At 41.4% G+C, this 19,435-nt stretch overlaps 1 protein-coding gene across 1 annotated transcript; it reads left to right on the top strand.

The window, feature by feature from the left end:
* Positions 1-7,581: 7,581 nt before the first annotated feature.
* Positions 7,582-16,696, top strand: LOC128544921 (deleted in malignant brain tumors 1 protein-like). Its single transcript, XM_053515234.1, has 7 exons — positions 7,582-9,532; positions 9,612-9,890; positions 11,588-11,908; positions 11,992-12,270; positions 12,611-12,925; positions 13,005-13,283; positions 15,392-16,696. Exons 1-7 carry the CDS (start codon positions 9,157-9,159, stop codon positions 15,466-15,468), a joined length of 1,926 nt encoding a protein of 641 aa, XP_053371209.1. The 5' UTR covers positions 7,582-9,156; the 3' UTR covers positions 15,469-16,696.
* The last annotated feature ends 2,739 nt before the right edge of the window (positions 16,697-19,435 follow it).

Here is a 19,435-nt window from a genome sequence, read left to right as displayed (position 1 = left end):
TTTGCGCCCAGGACCGTGGGGGTGCCCCCCCCCCCCCCCCCGGGGAGGGGCGTGTAACATTCTTTTTAATAAGAAGGTGCCATCCCTGGCACCCCAAGGGGTTCGGTGTTCAGTTTCCGCCGCCATTGGTGTTTCAGACAACACCGGTCTCCAACAGCACGTTAGTCCTTCGGTTATATCCTGCTGTATTTCAGGATGCCGAACTGCTAACACCCTACCGTACAGCTGAAGTGCTAAAACTGGCAGCGTGAAAGCTACAGTACTGCCAGGCATATCTCCCTGGGTATTAAAGACTGTAGAAAAAGGCTACAGGATTCAGTTTGCACATCCCCCTTTGCGTTTCAACGGCGTGGTCTCCACTTTCATGATACAGGAAAGGGCGCATCTGCTGACTCGCGAACTGCAGGCGTTGCTGGAGAAAGGGGCCATAGAACATGTTCCCCTTCCAGACATAGAGTCAGGCTACTACAGTCATTATTTCTTGGTTTCCAAGAAAAACGGGGGGCTGCATCCAATCCTAGATCTTCGCGGGCTGAACCGCTATCGCAAGAAGTACAGATTCAAAATGTTGACTGTCAAAATCATTGTCTCACAAATCCAACCAGGGGATTGGTTTGTGACAATAGATCTGAAGGACGCATATTTTCACATAGAAATTTTGCCACAACACAGGAAGTTTCTGAGGTTCGCTTTCGAGGGCAAAGAGGCCATCTTCTTGCATGGCACATCAATTGCCTCGAAATGATGGCTCTATTTTTAGCCCTACAGCACTTCCTCCAGCAGTTGAAAGGCTACCATGTTCTAGTGCGGGTGGACAACACATCGGTAGTCTCGTACATAAATCGCCAGGGCGGACTGCGCTCGCACCGCTTGAACAAGCTAGCGCACCAGGTTCTGCTTTGGGCACAGGACAAGTTCCTGTCCCTCAGGGAATGGGATCAGATCTGGGAAAGATTCTTTACAGCAGAGGTGGACCTCTTTGCCTCCCAAGAGACAGCACAATGTCCCCTCTACTACTCTCTGACTCTTCCAGCTCCCCTGGGTCTGGACGCGATGGCCCATACGTGGGCCCAAATTACACCTTTATGCGTTTCCTCCGATAGCTCTGCTCCCGGGAGTCCTGGCGAGGGCCCTTGACGGCTTACCATGGGTAATTCCAGTGAGGAGGGATCTTCTGTCTCAGGCGCAGGGGACAATATTTCATCCCCGGCTCAAGCTTTGGAACCTTCACGTTTGGCCCCTGAACGGGACTAACCAAGTCAAGCTGGTCTTCCAGCCAGCGTAAGTAAGACTATTCTAAGTGCTAGGGCTCCCTCCACTAAAAGAGCTTATGCCCTCAAATGGAATTTATTTGAAAGTTGGTGCATGACGAAGCATGTAGACCCAGTCCACTGCCAAATTGTTTCAGTGCTGGAGTTTCTGCTGGAAACATTGTCCTCGGGCTTGTGCCCTAGTACTCTCAGGACGGACGTAGCCGCTATTTCAGCCTGCCATGTTCTGATTGATGGGGTTACTGTGGGAAAGCACCCTTTAGTTGCCTGTTTTATTCATGGAGCTAAACGGTTGAGGCCACCCACTAAAGCCACTGTCCCTTCGTGGGATTTATCTATCGTGCACAAAGGTCTAATTGACACCCCTTTCAAATCACTAGAGTCAGTGCCTGTCAGGTTCCTGACCCTTAAGATGGTTTTTCTATGGCCATTACCTCTCTAAAGAGAAATTGGAGATCTGCATGCCTTGTCAGTCTCCCCATCCTGCCGAGACTTTGCCCCTGGGCTAGTCAAGGCCATTTTGCATCCTCACCCGAACTATCTTCCGAAAGTTACATTCTCAACCATGCACCCTGTTGTTCTTGAAGCATTCTGTCCTCCGCCTTTTACAGCTCCGGAGCAGGAGAGACTTCACTTACTGTGTCCAGTACATGCTCTTCAGATTTACGTCCACCGCACCAGCCAGTGGCGTAAGTCAGAGCAGCTTTTTATATACTATGGGGGCCACAACCGGGGGGCGGCCGCCACTACACAGACCTTGTCACACTGGGTGAGAGATGCTATTGCCCTCTCCTATGAGGCGCGTGGGCTCACTTCGCCTCTAGGAATTAGGGCTCATTCAACCAGGGGGATCGCCTCATCTATTGCGCTGGCAAGAGGTATTCCCCTGCAGCAAGTGTGTGACGCGGCAGGTTGGTCCTCTCCGCACACATTTGTTAGATTTTATAGTCTGGATGTTCATGCTACTCCGGGCTCACGGGTCCTCGAGTCAGCCTCCCAGAGATAGTTCTGAGACCTCCTCGGCCTTGTGCGCACACGCTACACAACCTTGGGGTCCAGACACTTGCAGTGTGGCGGCATTCTCGTTCCTATAGTGTTTTCACGCAGCATCGAGTGTAGCCTTTGAAAGGAAATGTCTCAGGTTACTTTGCTATAACCCTGTTCCCTAAAAAGGCGGGAACGAGATGCTGCGCTCCAATGCCGCACTGCCTGCGTGACCGGACGTCCCTTCAGACAAAATCGATCTGAGGAATGTTTCCGGTTTACTCCTATTTATAACCTGCAGGTGCGTCTCATCATATGACGTCACCTGACCGAGGTTATATAGGACAAAATTTGTTGTGTTTGATACACACATGCTTTACACCCGGCAACACAAAAAGATGTTCCCATAGCGTTTTCACGCAGCATCTCGTTCCCGCCATTTCAGGAAACAGGGTTACAGCATATGGAACTCCAAAGTGTTCAAAATTAAATAAATAAATAGGACATGATGAAATAAATAACTCTACAGTATGAATAAATAAGACACATACATGTAATATGAGAATGATATTGTGAAATAATGGAACATATTTTGAAAAAAAGCTTATTATTGTGAAATATATTGCACTCTGCAAATTATTTTTCCCAATAACAGAGATTATTGCAGAGGCATTTTATCTAATTCATGCTGCTGTTTTTATTTCAAAACGTCATTTTTTCAAAGTCAGTTTTTATTTCAAAATCCCGTTTTTCACGATGGCCTATTTATTTCATAATGCGACTTTTCAGCAGAATGAGTCGTTCTGTCAATCAAGAGCGATAGGGCGGAGCCAGCTGTGTGATTGGTTGGTCCTTTATTCATAAGTAATAGTGCATGAAGTATCGAGTTAGGTCTAATGGTGCAATACGTATTCTATGCAGTAGGTGGCAGTACAGTGTCTACTGGTAAATTATCCCTCTCCATCTGATCTGCTAAAATGAGCTTTTTTAAAAATGCTTTTTAAGTATCTTATTTAAAGTATCACTGAACATACACTACTGTTCAAAAGTTTGGGGTCACTTTCTAACTCCATGATGGTTCCTGATTTTTATTTATTTCTACATTGTAAAGGAATGCTAAAGTTGTCCAAAAAATGCATTAATCTCCTTTGAACAGTTAATGGTGAGATGTGTCTGCTACTTATGCTCTGTATAGACTTCATAATGCCTCTAATCTGAGGTGCTGGTTGTTAATTGGTCATTTTTCAGGCTGATAACTCTAAATGAACTTCTCGTCTGCGGCAGAGGTAGGTTTTGGTCTCGCCCTCCTGGGACGGCCTTCATGAGAGCCAGTTTCATTATGGTGCTTGACGGATTTTGCAAATGCACTCGACAATACTGTTCTTGCAAGAACTATTACAGAAAGGCTGACCTCTGTGTCTTAAAATAACAACTAACTGTTGTTTTTGTTGTTGTTACATAATTACCTAATTCCATATGTTTTATTTTATAGTTTTGAAATCCCCAGTATTGTTGTAGAATGTAGAAAATGAATCACTAAACAAAAACAAAGAAATTTGACCCCAAACTTTTGAACGGTAGTGTATATTGGGTCATATTTGTAAAACAAAGGAAAGAACATTAAGACAAACAACATATAAAACTATAAAGACAATATTTTAGCAGGTCAGGGAGGATCATCTTGATGCAGTCAGTGTAAGATACACCACTCAGTGTATCAGCAAGCAAGTATACACCAATCAGTGTAAGCTGCAAGTGCAGCAGGTCAGTGATGATGAACCAGTGCCTGCTGATGAGGACCAACACCTCTCCCCTTCTCTACCAGAGTGAAAATGATGCCAATCAAACTGAACAGGTAAGCTGGAATAAAATCAGTAGCAGCATCAGCTCAGGCTAGTAATTATTATTGTAGTCAATATTATTTTAAATAATAGCCTTATTTTGAATTAATATTGTCTACAACATTAATTAAAATGAGTCAGTTTACTAGCCCGAGCTAATGCTGCCACTGATTTTATTTTATTTTGTCTGTTCAGTTGATTTTTACTTGGCTCGGGTACAGAAGGGGAGAGGTGTTCACATGCACACAAACTGTGCCGCTTTGGGCCGGATAGCCGGAGAAAAAAGAGCTCAGAGCCAACAATAGCGTTCAGCACAAAACCTTTATCAGCCTTTTTCAGCGTTGATATTTGTATCAAAATTATGATACAAAACATACAGTAAAAGTAAAGAAAAGGGTAAAACAATAGAGCGTTTCGGGGGGGGGGGTGGTGTCAGCACGGCTGAGCTCCTGCTCTGTTCTCTCCTCCTCACACGCACACACACCTCCTCATGCGCAGCAACTCATAAAGGGCAACATACTGTACATACATAATGTGATATACAACATAGTGGTGGCCGTTACAAAACACTCGCACTTTATCGGCGGCGCCCGTACGATTAACGCACTCATCTATCTGCGTAAAAAAGAGATGCAATATTATAGTTTCCGTCATTTTTAAAATAAATTTACGTACTGACTGGGCCGGCCACATTGACCAGCGGCCCACTGGGAGAACGCCTGGTGCTCCAGACGGCCAGTCCGTCACTGCCTAGCACGTTATTGCTAACTGTAGCAGCGGTCCGCGGACAGGTATCCAGGGAAACTAATCGATGTTAAAGGATCAGCCAATAGGCATGCAGGTCCCACCCACTGGCGCTGACTGACAGAACGACTCATTCTGCTGAAAAGTCGCATTATGAAATAAATAGGCCATCGTGAAAAACGAGATTTTGAAATAAAAACTGACTTTGAAAAAATTATATTTTGAAATAAAAACAGCATGAATTAGATAAAATGCCTCTGCAATAATCTCTGTTATTGGGAAAAATAATTTGCAAAGTGCAATATATTTCACAATAATAAGCTTTTTTTCAAAATATGTTCCATTATTTCACAATATCATTCTCATATTACATGTATGTGTCTTATTTATTCATAGAGTTATTTATTTCATCATGTCCTATTTATTTATTTAATTTTGAACACTTTGGAGTTCCATAACAGCAAAGTAACCCGAGACGTCTGCTAGAAAATGAAATTAGCACCTTTATAAAGCTGGTCAGCAGAGGGAAGCATGACATGCACTAAAACCTCCTGATAGACAGCTGCGCTGACCTTGGACCTGATAAAACATATTGGACCAACACAAATAATTAACATGGCTCCACAAAGGACCACTGACTGTTGCAAACTTTACACTGGACCTCAAGCAACTTGAATTCTGTGCCTCTTCTCTGTTCTTCCAGACTCTGGAACCTTGATTTCTAAAGAAAATGCACATTTACTTTCATCTGAAAAAAGGCCTTTGCCCCACTGTGCAACAGTCTCGAACCGAAGACAAAGTCAGAGTGACTTACATGGGCTAAAGGCAAAAAGTCCTTTTTATCCTTAGCCCAGAGAACACGCCTCCAACATTGTCTTTTGTTCAAGAGTGGATCGACACAAGTAATGCAAAAGATGGAGCCCATGTCCTGGTTAAGTCTGTACATTGTGAATCTTGAAGCACTGAATCAAGCTACAGTCCACTCCTTGTAAATCTCCTCCAGATTCATGAATGGGCTTTGTTTTACAATCCTTTCAAGCTTGTGGTTATCCCTGTTGCTTGTGCACATTTTTCTACCACATTTTTATCATCCATTAAAAATTCCAGTAATGTGCTTGAGTACAGCATTATGTGAACAGCCAGTCACATTGCTGCAGTAATTCATGCAAAGGAAGCCCTGACCAAATATTGAGTCATGTACATGTTCATACTTTTTACCAGGTCAACATATCTATACTAAACATCTTTTTTTTTTCTAAGATACTAAATTTGGGGTTTTCATTAACCTTTGTGTAATGAATCCATATAATATATGAGTGTAAATTTTAAACAGAATTAATAAATGAATCAAATTTTCGATGATATTCCAATTGACTGAGATGCACCTGCATGTATAAGTGTTATAAATAGCGTAATTAAGTAGACTAAAGCATTAATACTGTTAGCCAGTGATGGCTCAATAGATGCTGTACAACTACTCCCTATTAGTAACCCAGGGTTTTACTTTAAAAAAATGCAGCCTGTTTTTACCTCTAGTGTTACTCTGCTATACTCTACTATAAGCAAATCTACTTAAAAAAAAATCTAAGCTTTCAAAAAAATACATTTTTCATGTAATAAATCAAGTTCATAACTAGATTAGGCTGGTGAATGGTCGCAGTAACTGTTGTGGTCGAGTGGAGATCCAGCACAAAGCCCACATTATTATGATACAATATTGATGTTTTTATTGATATATATATATATATATATATATATATAATTTTCATGACAAATTTTACATAATACGCAGCATTATTAATTTAAAGGGGGTGGTAAGGGTGGTTTTACAGAGGGGATGGTTTCTGTAATTTTTTTCAACAGGGGGGATGCCATCCCCCTCAAATGTTATACATTTCTTTTATAACACTGAGGCTGATGGGATTTATAGTTCCCTAAATCGCATCTTATTACGAACTAATGCTAAGGCTAATGGAATTGAAAGTTCCCCAAAATTCATTTCATTACACTGTGAAAACAGATACTGTATATTTTTTACTTTTTAAGGAGAGAGAAGAGATAGAAGTTTAAAAAAAATATATTTTATTCAAAGTTTGAACAAATGGAAATTGCATACAATATAAGATTAATTACATAAGGCAAATAATGTTTATGTTAATGAGCTTGTCTTTAAGAACGAATTAAGAATGACAAAAATAGATTCATATTAAATTTAATCTTGTTTTAATATTGCAACATTGTAATGACTTCCATTATCATTTATTAATAATAACATGCATTTTGCTGTTTGTCTTAGATGGCACTAACATACGACTCGTTGGTGGCAGTAACTTCTGCTCTGGTAGAGTGGAAGTCTATTATAATAACCAGTGGGGAACAGTGTGTGATGATTACTGGGACATGAATGATGCACAGGTGGTGTGTAGACAGCTTGGATGTGGTACTGCTGTCAGCGCTAATCAAAGTGCTTCCTTTGGTCAGGGAAGTGGCCCAATATGGATGGATAATGTTCGCTGTTCCGGAAGTGAAAGCAACATCACACAGTGCTCTCATAATGGATTTGGAAAACACAACTGTGGGCATGGTGAAGATGCTGGTGTTACTTGCTCAAGTACAGAAAATTTTTATATCATGATATTGTAATCAATGTGATTATGTTTATATTGAATATGATAATTACCGTTTATTCAGTCGTCGAATTGTAAAAACATTTCAAGGGGGTTGAAGTGTATTGATGTGTGTCTGTGGGGGGGAAAGGGTGTTCTTCTGTTTTAAGAACAGTTTTATTAACAAAATATAAGCTTAATTAAATCAACTTGTGGCCATCAAAACAAAACACATGCATTTAAATATATAATTGTCAAAAAAATCATTTGATCCTTTCCATGGCTTTTATCTGGGGAGGATTATAAGAGTAGAATAAAAATCTACATAAACATTAGTAATTAAATAATTTGATAGTTCTGTAGTTCCCTTTCAAAAGCTACACTCAATGCTGTGTGGAAACACTATGGGGAACATCTTTCTGTGTTGCCGGTTGTAAAGCATGTGTGTATCAAACAAGCCAAATTTTTGGCTTATATGACCTCGGTCAGGTGACGTCATCTGATGAAGTACACCTACTGGTTATAAATAGGAGTGAACCGGAAACATTCCTTAGATCTTTTTGTCTTCAGGACTGCTTTGTGTTTTTAACTCACCGATATGGCGGAGTTTCAAGCGAGACGTGTGCCTCCGTGTGATAAAGCTCTTTAATAGCCACCTCAGAGCACTCCTCTAGTGATGACAGAACGTATGAGGAGTTACTCGAAGTAGTCACGCGTGCGGTCGAGTGGCTGCATATTGACTGGCCGCAAGAGCGAGCTTCCCCCAAGCGCTTGAAATTAGACAACAGGTTTCTGTCAGATGGCCAGGGGGCGGAGCCTTAACGACACTCTCACCTTCTTTAGCGACCTCCACAACGAGTTAACTAATTCATGAAGTAAGCCATATTTATCTCTTGTTTTCGTGCCATCGACTTCGATTTATTCGAATAGATAGAAGATGCCCCAGATAGAAGAGGCGCCTTTGGGCTATCTCTCTCCTGGGACGTTATCCTCCCTGAAAAAGCCAACACTTCCTTCCAAGCCAGGTAGACTTTCATCTTTCCTGATGGGAAAAGCTTTTCAGGCAGCAGGTCAAGCTGGTGCTGCACTGCAAACCATGGCAGTTTTGCAGGCTAATCAGGCTGACCTGCTGAAAGACTCGAGCACTGGCGGGGCTCTTGATAATAGGGTGTTCCTGGAACTACACCGAGCCACAGACTGGTCTCTTCGTGCAACAAAGCCCAAAGAAGAAGTCCTGAGGTAGGACCATGCCCGCCCCCCGGGGAGGAGCATGTAGAATTCCTTTCAAGAATTAAGTGTTCTCCCTGGCACCCCCAGGAGGTCAGTGTTCATGCTCTGCCACCACTGGTGTTTTGGGCAACACCGGTCTCCAAAGAAATGTTAGTTCTTCGGTTATTTCTTGCCATGTTTCAGGATGCCGAACATCTGCGTTTTAACGGCGTGGTCTCCACTTCCGTGAAACCAGAAAGGGCGCACCTGCTGCCTCTAGAATTACAGATGTTGCTGGAAAAAGGGTCCATAGAAAATGTTTCCCTACCAGACAGAGAGTCAGGCTACTACAGTCGGTATTTCTTGGTTCAGCATTAATACTGTTAGTCAGCGATGGCTGAATAGGAGGGCTTAAATTACTAAGTATTAGTGTTTTACTGTTAAAACAGTCTGGTAGTCTATTTTTAGCTTTATCTCCAGTGTTAGTCTACTTTACAACTGATGAGCAAATCTGCTAAAAAATGTCTACCCTTAGAAAAATTTATCTTTTTCCATAATGAAGTTCATGACCAGATCAGGCTGGTGAATGGTGCGAGTAACTGCTGTGGCCGAGTGGAGATCCAGCACAAAGCCCAGTGGGGAACAGTTTGTGATGATTACTGGGACTTAAAGGATGCAGAGGTGGTGTGTCGACAGCTTGGATGTGGTAAAGCAGTAAGCGCTCCTCGTAATGCCCACTTTGGTCAGGGAAGTGAACCAACCTGGCTGGATGATGTTCGGTGTAATGGGACTGAGAGCTACATAAATCAGTGTTTACACAGAGGATTTGGAGTAGAGAACTGTGGACATGGTGAAGATGCTGGAGTTGTTTGCTTAAGTAAGTTATTATTATTCATTGTAGCAAAACTCACTTGAACATATTTACAAAATTATTAAATATATGTCTATATTATAAGATTTGCAGAGTCCCACACTGACTCGGATCTCCTCAAACTCTGTGGTCTTACCTGGAGAAGTCCTTCAGTTCAGATGTACCACACGCAGCCCAACATGCATCTCTGTAGATTTCAGTTTATATAAAACTGGGACATTAATAAAGAAGCAAACAGGAGAGACTACAACAACATTTACTCTGACTGTAGATGACTCACATCAGGGCCAGTACACCTGTGACTACTCATACAGGGAAAGTCACTCCACATCTTCGAGGAGCAGCTTCATTACCATCACTGTGGGTAAGAGCAAAGAATTTTTTTTTTTGGTTTTGGGTTGGGCGAACTTGCTGGTCCATCAGGCACAAGTATACGATAGTTCTTAAATCAGTTATTAGTACTTTTGGCAGTGTGGGCAGGTGCCATGTCCTGCTGGAAAATGAAATCAGCATCTCCATAAAGCTGGTCAGCAAACGGAAGCATGAAATGCACTAAAACTTCCTGATTAACAGCTGCGCTGACCTTGGACCTGATAAAACATATTGGACCAACACAAATAATGAACATGGCTGCACAAACGACCACTGACTGTTGCAAACTTTACACTGGACCTCAAGCACTTTGGATTCTGTGCCTCTCCTCTGTTCTTTCAGACACTGGGACCATGATTTTTAAAGGAAATGCAAATTTACTTTCATCTGAAAAGAGGCCTTTGCCCCACTGTGCAACAGTCTCGAACCGAAGACAAAGTCAGAGTGACTTACATGGGCTAAAGGCAAAAAGTCCTTTTTATCCTTAGCCCAGAGAACACGCCTCTAACATTGTCTTTTGTTCAAGAGTGGATCAACACAAGTAATGCAAAAGATGGAGCCCATGTCCTGGTTAAGTCTGTACATCGTGAATCTTGAAGCACTGAATCAAGCTACAGTCCACTCCTTGTAAATCTCCTCCAGATTCATGAATGGGCTTTGTTTTACAATCCTCTCAAGCTTGTGGTTATCCCTGTTGCTTGTGCACATTTTTCTACCACATTTTTATCATCCATTTAAAATTCCAGTAATGTGCTTGAGTACAGCATTCTGTGAACAGCCAGTCACATTGCTGCAGTAATTCATGCAAAGGAAGCCCTGACCAAATATTGAGTCATGTTCATACTTTTCACCAGGTCAACATATCTATACTAAAAATATTTTTTTTCTAAGATTCTAAATTTTGGGTTTTCATTAACTTTAAGCCATAATCATAAGAATAATTTAAAAAAATAAACACTTGAAATATATCAGTCTTTGTGTAATGAATCCATATAATATATGAGTGTAAATTTTAAATAGAATTATTAAATAAATAAAATCTTCGATGATATTCTAATTTACTGAGATGCACCTACATGTATAAGTGTTATAAATAGGGTAATTAAGTAAACTAAAGCATTAATACCGTTAGCCAGGGATGGCTCAATAGATGTGGTACAACTACTACCTATTACTGTAGTAACCCAGGGTTTTACAAAATGCAGCCTCTCTCACAGCCGGAGGTCTAGAGAGAGCTGATTGGCCGAGCTCTGTCAGAGGGGAGGGATGAGAGGTACTCGTGCTACCACATTAATACGGCTTTACTAACCATTCAGGGGCATCTGTGAGCTCACGTAAGCAGAGGGGGCGGATAGCGCTGTCCTCCGATTGTGTTGCTCTGCCCCCAACATTGCGTGAGCGAGCAGTTCAAAAATATGGTCGGTGACATCACGTGGGTCGGAGGAATAACGTGATAGTCTGCGGCCCTCCCGACTAAATAGTGGTAGAAACTTAATGTGGGAGCCCCCTAGTGACTGGGAGGAATTGGACACTACTAAAGTAGGGGGAAAATCGGGAAAAAATTCACAAAAAATAGCAAAAAAATAAATAAAATGCAGCCTGTTTTTAGTTTTACTTCTAGTAAAACTAGAAGCAAACCTACTTAAGAAAAAGTCTAAGCTTTCAAAAAAAATGTTTTTCATGTAATAGATCAAGTTCATAACCAGATCAGGCTGGTAAATGGTCCGGGTAACTGCTGTGGTCGAGTCGAGATCCAGCACAAAGCCCAGTGGGGAACAGTGTGTGATGATGACTGGGACTTAAAGGATGCAGAGGTGGTGTGTAGACAGCTTGGATGTGGTAAAGCAGTCAGCGCTCCTCATAATGCCCGCTTTGGTCAGGGAAGTGAACCAACCTGGCTGGATAATGTTCGGTGTAATGGAACTGAGAGCTACATAGATCAGTGCTCACATAGAGGATTTGGAGTAGAGAACTGTGGACATGGTGAAGATGCTGGAGTTGTGTGCTCAAGTAAGTTATTATTATTTGTTGTAGCAAAACAGTTTAAAGTGAATACATTTACAAAGTAATAAAATATACTACTTTACTCTAAGATTTGCAGAGTCCCACACTAACTAGGATCTCCCCAAACTCTGTGGTCTCACCTGGAGAAGTCCTTCAGTTCAGATGTTCCACACCCAGCACAACATGCATCTCTGTAGACTTCAGTTTGTATAAAACTGGTATATTAATAAAGAAGCAAACTGCAGAGACTACAACAACATTTACTCTGACTGTAGATGAATCACATCAGGGCCAGTACACCTGTGACTACTCATACAGGGAAAGTAACTCCACATCATCCAGGAGCAGCTCCATTACCATTACTGTGGGTAAGAGCAGAGAAAATGTTCATCTAAACAGTGTTAAAAGTCATTCATTTATTTAGGCTGTTTAAATATTTGTCATTTATAACCCATACTATAAATAAATGTTTTATATAAATAGCATAATTTCAGTAGACTAAGGCATTTATGCTGTTAATCAGTGATGGTTGAATAGGTGGGCCAAAACTACTACCTATCAGTAACTTAGTGTTGTACTGTTAAAATTGTCCACAGTCTGTTTTTTGTTTTACTTCTAGTGTTATTCTACTCTACAACTCATGAGCAAACCTGTAAGAAAAAAACAGTCTAAACTTAGATTTTTTTCTTTTTAATATAATAAATCAAGTTCATAAGCAGATCAGGCTGGTGAATGGTACGGGTAACTGCTGTGGTCGAGTGGAGATCCTGCACAACACCCAGTGGGGAACAGTGTGTGATGATGACTGGGACTTAAAGGATGCAGAGGTCGTGTGCAGACAGCTTGGATGTGGTAAAGCAGTCAGCGCTCCTCATAATGCCCACTTTGGTCAGGGAAGTGAACCAACCTGGCTGGATGATGTTCGGTGTAATGGAACTGAGAGCTACCTATATCAGTGCTCACACAGAGAATTTGGGGTAGAGAACTGTGGACATGATAGAGATGCTGGAGTCGTGTGCTTAAGTAAGTTGTTATTATTTGTCGTAGCAAAATACAGACAAAAGTGAATACATTTAAATTTTTTATATGTCTTTATTATAAGATTTGCAGAGTCCCACACTGACTCAGATCTCCCCGAACTCTGTGGTCTCACCTGGAGAAGTCCTTCAGTTCAGATGTTCCACACCCAGTACAACATGCATCTCTGTAGACTTCAGTTTGTATAAAACTGGGTCATTAATAAAGAAGCAAACTGCAGAGACTACAACAACATTTACTCTGACTGTAGATGAATCACATCAGGGACAGTACACCTGTGACTACTCATACAGGGAAAGTAACTCCACATCATCCAGGAGCAGCTCTATTACCATCACTGTGGGTAAGAGCAAAGAGGATATTAATCTAAACAGTGTTATCGGTCATTAATTTATTTAGGTTGTTTAAATTTTTGTCATTTATTAAACATAATATACAGGTGCCTCTCAGTAATATTTAATGTAATTGAAATGTTGATTTATTTCAGTAATTCAATTTAAAAAGTGCAACTCTTTCATTATATACGCTTACCTAAAGGATTATCAGGAACACCTGTTCATTTCTCATTAATGCAATTATCTAATCAACCAATCACATGGCAGTTCCTTCAATGCATTTAGGGGTGTGGTCCTGGTCAAGACAATCTCCTGAACTCCAAACTGAATGTCAGAATCGGAAGAAAGGTGATTTAAGCAATTTTGAGCATGGCATGGTTGTTGGGGCCAGTCTGAGTATTTTACAATCTGCTCAGTTACTGGGATTTTTACGCACAACCATTTCTAGGATTTACAAAAAATGGTGTTAAAAGGGAAAAACATCCAGTATGCGGCAGTCCTGTGGGCGAAAATGCCTTGTTGATGCTAGAGGTCAGAGGAGAATGGGCCGACTGATTCAAGCTTATAGAAGAGCAACTTTGACAAAAAAAACACTCGTCAAACACCGTATTAGTATGGTGTTCCTAATAATCCTTTAGGTGAGTATAGATTCATCACACACTGACTGATATATTTCAAGGGTTTATCTCTTTTAATGTAGATGATTATGGCTTAAAGCTAATGAAAACCCAAAATTCAATTGTCACGGCGTGCGCCTGGGATGGGTGTGTTCCCAAATCAACATCGCTTCTCGCTCCCTTCGAAGCTCACTAGTTAGGCGGCCTCCCCTTTACGTATGCGAAGTAGCGGGGCCGCGGAATTAGGCACGGCTGGTGAGCTATCGCCGCTAATTATTCTGGGCCTCTCCCATAAAATACAGCGGGGAGTGTAGCTTGGGGTCTGTTGGGAGATTAGACTTTACTACGCGGTGTGAGTGTGACACGCACGCTGAACGCGGAGGAGCGGTATGCAAGCGGGGAGATGGAACACGCCTCAGGGACTTCAAAGAGTCAAGTATGCCTTGATCGGCGCAGTAAGGACTGCCGGAGCTCCCGCGGCTCTTTCGCTTTAACAATGGAGCCGGATTATGGTGACCCTGCTGCCGAAGAGGAAAAGGTCGCAAAGAGGTTCACGTCACGGCCCCTGTTCCCAGCCGGAAAAAGCCGCTCAGCCGCCGGATGTCAGAGAGGACTCCCGTCTGAGGCCGCGCCCACAGAGAGAGCTGGGAGGGGCCGGTCCGGCGAGAGCAGAGTCAGCGCACGCGGGCGGAAACAGAAGCTGCTGTCCACACGGGCCCACACTGCCACTCTGCCCGCTGTCCACCGCTTACCAGTCTGTGCCTGCACTGCCCACCAGACCTGCACGTGCACCTTCTCTCTTACCCTTTCTTTCCATCCTCCCTCCTTTAACCCTTTTCTACCTGTAGGGTTTACATAATGATAACAACAAATGACGGTCGCATTGTTCATTAATAAATGTAGAAATTTTAATGTGGAAACAATGCCCAACGCATTCTTCACCATTAATATGTAGTGTTTAGCTCTGGGTCAGAGGTGTATGGAATCTTTAACGATTCGTGTTAATTTGATTAACTGAATCAAAATTTATAATGTACACTTTATCGCCTGTCCAGCGTTTAGCACAATTTAATGTCTCTTACCAGTTCTGCTTATCACGTGGCCTACGATGATAACACAAAATCTAGTATTTAGCAATTATGAGCAAGATAACGTAAGATCTGGGCAAATGTTTAGACTTTAAAATACATGATTAAGACAACAGTTCTTTATAAAGAAACAAGAATTTATTTGACTAATCTACGACACAGGAAACTATGCCACTTAAATGCATGCACACACACACAAACACACACACACACACATACAAACAGTTTGGAATGTGAAAATTAATTAAGTTATTTTAGTATGGTTTACTAGATCAACGAAAGTCACAAAAGCAGAGTCTTGGGTTTAATCTTACGGTTTAGTTATTGAATGAGCACCAACTTTAGCAAGGTATACAGCTTTGTTTGTTTACTTGCGTTACGTTTCGTTCTCATCCGGTGGTTCGCCTCCAGCGAAGGGAATCACGGCATTGCTGATTGGTTGGTGCGCTGTTGTAGAGATGACATCTTTCGGGAAAGTCCTTTGCTGAGGCGTGGGTTGCCTGGTTACCGATGGCTGCGCTCTGGAACTTCTCCTGCGGTGAATGATATCAAACATAACATAACGTACCCACTCATTTCTTCCTTTATCTAATAAAAGGGGTTTGTAAATGCTGATTACACCTTTTAAGTTATGCAGAATAATCAAACATACATACAGGAATAAACATCCTGAGTAAATATATGTATATATACGTTTTGCCCTACTGGCACACTTTAAAGATGGTTTAAAATAGTGTCCATGCCGTATGCCTCTTTGTTCATTGAAAGGCATTTGCTCTGGAGAGTGTCAAAGTGTGACTTGGTGGTTCCCCCCAACTCAGGGTGAAGCTGTAAAATAGTTCGCTTTGTTTACCAGATCGCCGATTTACACCCTTGGTTTTGGGGTTTACTTCGAGGCATCTGGTCATATGCCTTGTGAAAGTTTTTGCAGCTTCGTATTATAGACCCTCCTTTATAATCGTGGATAGATTAGATTATCGGGATGGCGACATGCAGGCTGGGAGAGGGGCTTTGGAATGTGATCAATTGATTGCTTCCTTTGGGGGCCCTGTTCATCTCTACATACCCCATTTTTTCCTAAATAAATTACCCTTTTTCCTGTAAGACCTCGCCTTGTGTTCTTGCTTTATGGTGCCGCCCATGCAAAAAGTGTCAAAACCCTTACATAAATATATCAGAAAAATAGACTATTGCTTGAGAGAAAAAATAATAATAAAAATTTAAAAATCTGATTTATCTCTAGAAATATTGAACGACTGAAACAGTAGGAACATGTACTGCACTCACTACTTGTTCAGGGCTCCCTTTGGATGAATTACTGGAGCAATGCTGCGTGGTATGGGGGTGATCAGTCTGTTAAACTGCTGATTTGTTAAGGAAGCCCAGAGTGTTCTAATAGCGGTCTTCAGCTCTTATGTGTTGTTCGGTCTGGTGTCTCTCTATCTTCCTCTTCACAATACCTCACTGATTTTCTATGGGATTTATATTGGGTGTAGGAATACAAAAGTTATAGCCCATGTCCTGGTTAAGTCTGAATGTAGTGGTTCTTGAAGCACTGAATCCAGCTGCAGTCCACACCTTGCGAATCTCCTCCAAATTGTTAAATGGGCTTAATTTTACAGCTTTTTCAAGATTTTGGTTATCCCTATTGATTATGCACGTTTTTCAACCACATTTATATCTTCCATTCAAATTCCATTAATGGAATACAGCATTCTGTTAATCAGCAATATATATATATATATATATATATATATATATCACTTCACAGTGAGGTATTGTGAAGAGGAAGATACGAGACACCAGACCGAACAACACATAAGAGCTGAAGACCGCTATATATATATGGGTCATTCTAGAATTGCGGGTACATTTTGCGTCTCCGAGATAAACCTTTTATTATTTTTCAAAAACAAAAAATTTATTGAAAGAGTTTTGAAAATTTACACATTACTGTATATCAAGCTATCACTAAAAATAATGTTTCTATGTGTATTTAGGAACATTTTGTCATGAAAATATTAAATTAAAGACTCCCTCTATACCTATTTTTGACTGTCTATGCCTCCTGAATCATACATTCAGCTTCAATTATCATGAAATAATTACGTCTAATTTTAATCTTTTTTGTGTGTTTACTCTACTAATTTATGTAAACAGTTGCATAAAACATATTTTCTGTATTATTTGTAATTTTAGTAATTAAAAAATACATTTTGTGTCTGTCCCTACGTTCTGGTCAACTCTGTTAACTCTGTTATAAAAAGGCACAACAATCTTTAAAGCACTAATAAAAAAAAGCATGTGACTTGCTCCAAGTGATGTCACTTCCTCTGGCGGGAAAATCTGGAAGGCACTGAGGAATGTCATTATTCCTCTCTCATTAATTTGTACAACATTTGTAGGATACACCAATAGTAAATTAATTATTTGTCAAATCTGTTATTGTGATATTTCAGTGAATTTCTCAATTACTTTTTTAAAAACAATAATATGATGAAAATACATACATTTCTGTTTTAGACATGCCATGTGGTATCTGGTTTGAGGTTAGCATCTTGAGCTAAAGCACAAAATGTTGGAAAATGTCAACTCTGTTATTGTCAACTCTGTAACTTTTTGGAAGGTGCGTGTCCCGTTACATCTGGCGTAAAAGTAACACAGCATTTCAGAAAAAGAACATCATACCAACAGTAAAATATGGTGGTGGTAGTGTGATGGTCTGAGGTTGTTTTGCTGCTTCAGGACCTGGAAGGCTTGCTGTGATAGATGGAACCATGAATTCTACTGTCTACCAAAAAATCCTGAAGGAGAAAGTCTGGCCATCTGTTCGTCAACTCAAGCTGAAGCGATCTTGGGTGCTGCAGCAGGACAATGACCCAAAACACACCAGCAAATCCACCTCTGAATGGCTGAAGAAAAACAAAATAAAGACTTTGGAATGGCCTAGTCAAAGTCCTGACCTGAATCCTATTGAGATGTTGTGGCATGACCTTAAAAAGGCGTTTCATGCTAGAAAACCCTCAAATAAAGCTGAATTACAAAAATTCTGCAAAGATGAGTGGGCCAAAATTCCTCCAGAGCGCTGTAAAAGACTCGTTGCAAGTTATCGCAAACGCTTGATTGCAGTTATTGCTGCTAAGGGTGGCCCAACCAGTTATTAGGTTCAGGGGGCAATTACTTTTTCACACAGGGCCATTCAATTCAATTCAATTCAATTTTATTTGTATAGCGCTTTTAGCAATTTTCATTGCCGCAAAGCAGCTTTACATAGTCAAAAGAATTATTTAGGTTTGTATGAAATGTGAATTTGTATGAATCAAAATGGTCAGTTTGTCCCTGGTGAGCAAGCCGAGGGCGACAGTGGCAAGGAAAAACTCCCTGAGATGGTAAGAGGAAGAAACCTTGAGAGGAACCAGACTCAACAGGGAACCCATCCTCATTTGGGTGAAACAAAAAGCAGTAAATGATCTGCATATATATAGTGTGTAGGGTGGGAGGCAGTTCAGCTAAAATAGCTGATGTTAATTGATGTTAATATGGAGTCCAGGTAGTTATTGAAGACCCAGGTAGACTTGTAAGAAGTTCCAGTCAAGAACTATCGAACTGTCAAGTCCCCAGAGAAACAGTTGCCAACACCAGTCAAGGCCAGAACCATTTTCTAGGTAGAGAGAATCATTCCCAGACACCAGACGCATCCCAGAGAGACACACGGGGCATCCATGTGACGAGATCTTCAGCCAGAAGCGGGGCACCAGGATGGGTCAGACAGGTCCGGAGGGCAGAGGGAGTCTGGATCACTGGCAGCTCAGGAACGACATGTGTAGCTCGACAGAGAGAGAGAGAAAGAGTGAAAGGGGGGGACAGGAGGAGAGAGGAAAAAGAAAGAGGGGGGGAAAGAGAAGAAGAGGAGAGATGGCATTTAGGTATGGTCACAGTCACACAATGTATAATGTGAATGTATATTAACTGTAGCGTGCAAGCAGAGACTCCGGCAGGACTAACTATAACAGCATAACTAAAAGGGAGAGCCAGAAGGAAACACAAACATGAGGGCTTCCTGACATGTAAAGCAAACAATCACCTCACCGTCGGCAAACCTGAGTGATCAATTAGAGTGAGGAAGACAGCATCCAAACATACCAGTTCACCATAATACTCTACGTCCATGAGTCCCCCAGATCTGCTCCTTTACCTATGGCAAATCTATTTATAAAAATGCTCGGCTAAATAAATAGGTTTTTAGCCTGGACTTAAACACTGAGACTGTGTCTGAGTCCCGAACACTATTTGGAAGACTATTCCATAACTTTGGGGCTTTGTAAGAAAAAGCTCTGCCCCCAGCTGTATTTTTCATAATACGCGGTACTGACAAGCAGCCAGCATCCTTTGATCGAAGTAGGCGTGGCGGATCGTAAGACACTAGCAGTTCGCTCAGGTACTGCGGCGCGAGAC

This window comes from Clarias gariepinus, chromosome 16 (assembly GCF_024256425.1).
Source record: "Clarias gariepinus isolate MV-2021 ecotype Netherlands chromosome 16, CGAR_prim_01v2, whole genome shotgun sequence".
Lineage (NCBI taxonomy): Eukaryota > Metazoa > Chordata > Actinopteri > Siluriformes > Clariidae > Clarias > Clarias gariepinus.
This window is presented reverse-complemented; position numbering and strand designations above follow the sequence as displayed.

What these genes read in the sequence shown, in the direction of transcription:
- LOC128544921 (XM_053515234.1), top strand. Translation starts at nt 9,157, where the DNA reads ATGAGCAAATCTGCTAAAAAATGTCTACCCTTAGAAAAATTTATCTTT. An exon ending in CTCCATTACCATTACTGTGG is followed by an intron (nt 12,271 to 12,610) that starts GTAAGAGCAGAG and finishes TAATAAATCAAG; the next exon opens with TTCATAAGCAGATCAGGCTG. An exon ending in TGCTGGAGTCGTGTGCTTAA is followed by an intron (nt 12,926 to 13,004) that starts GTAAGTTGTTAT and finishes CTTTATTATAAG; the next exon opens with ATTTGCAGAGTCCCACACTG.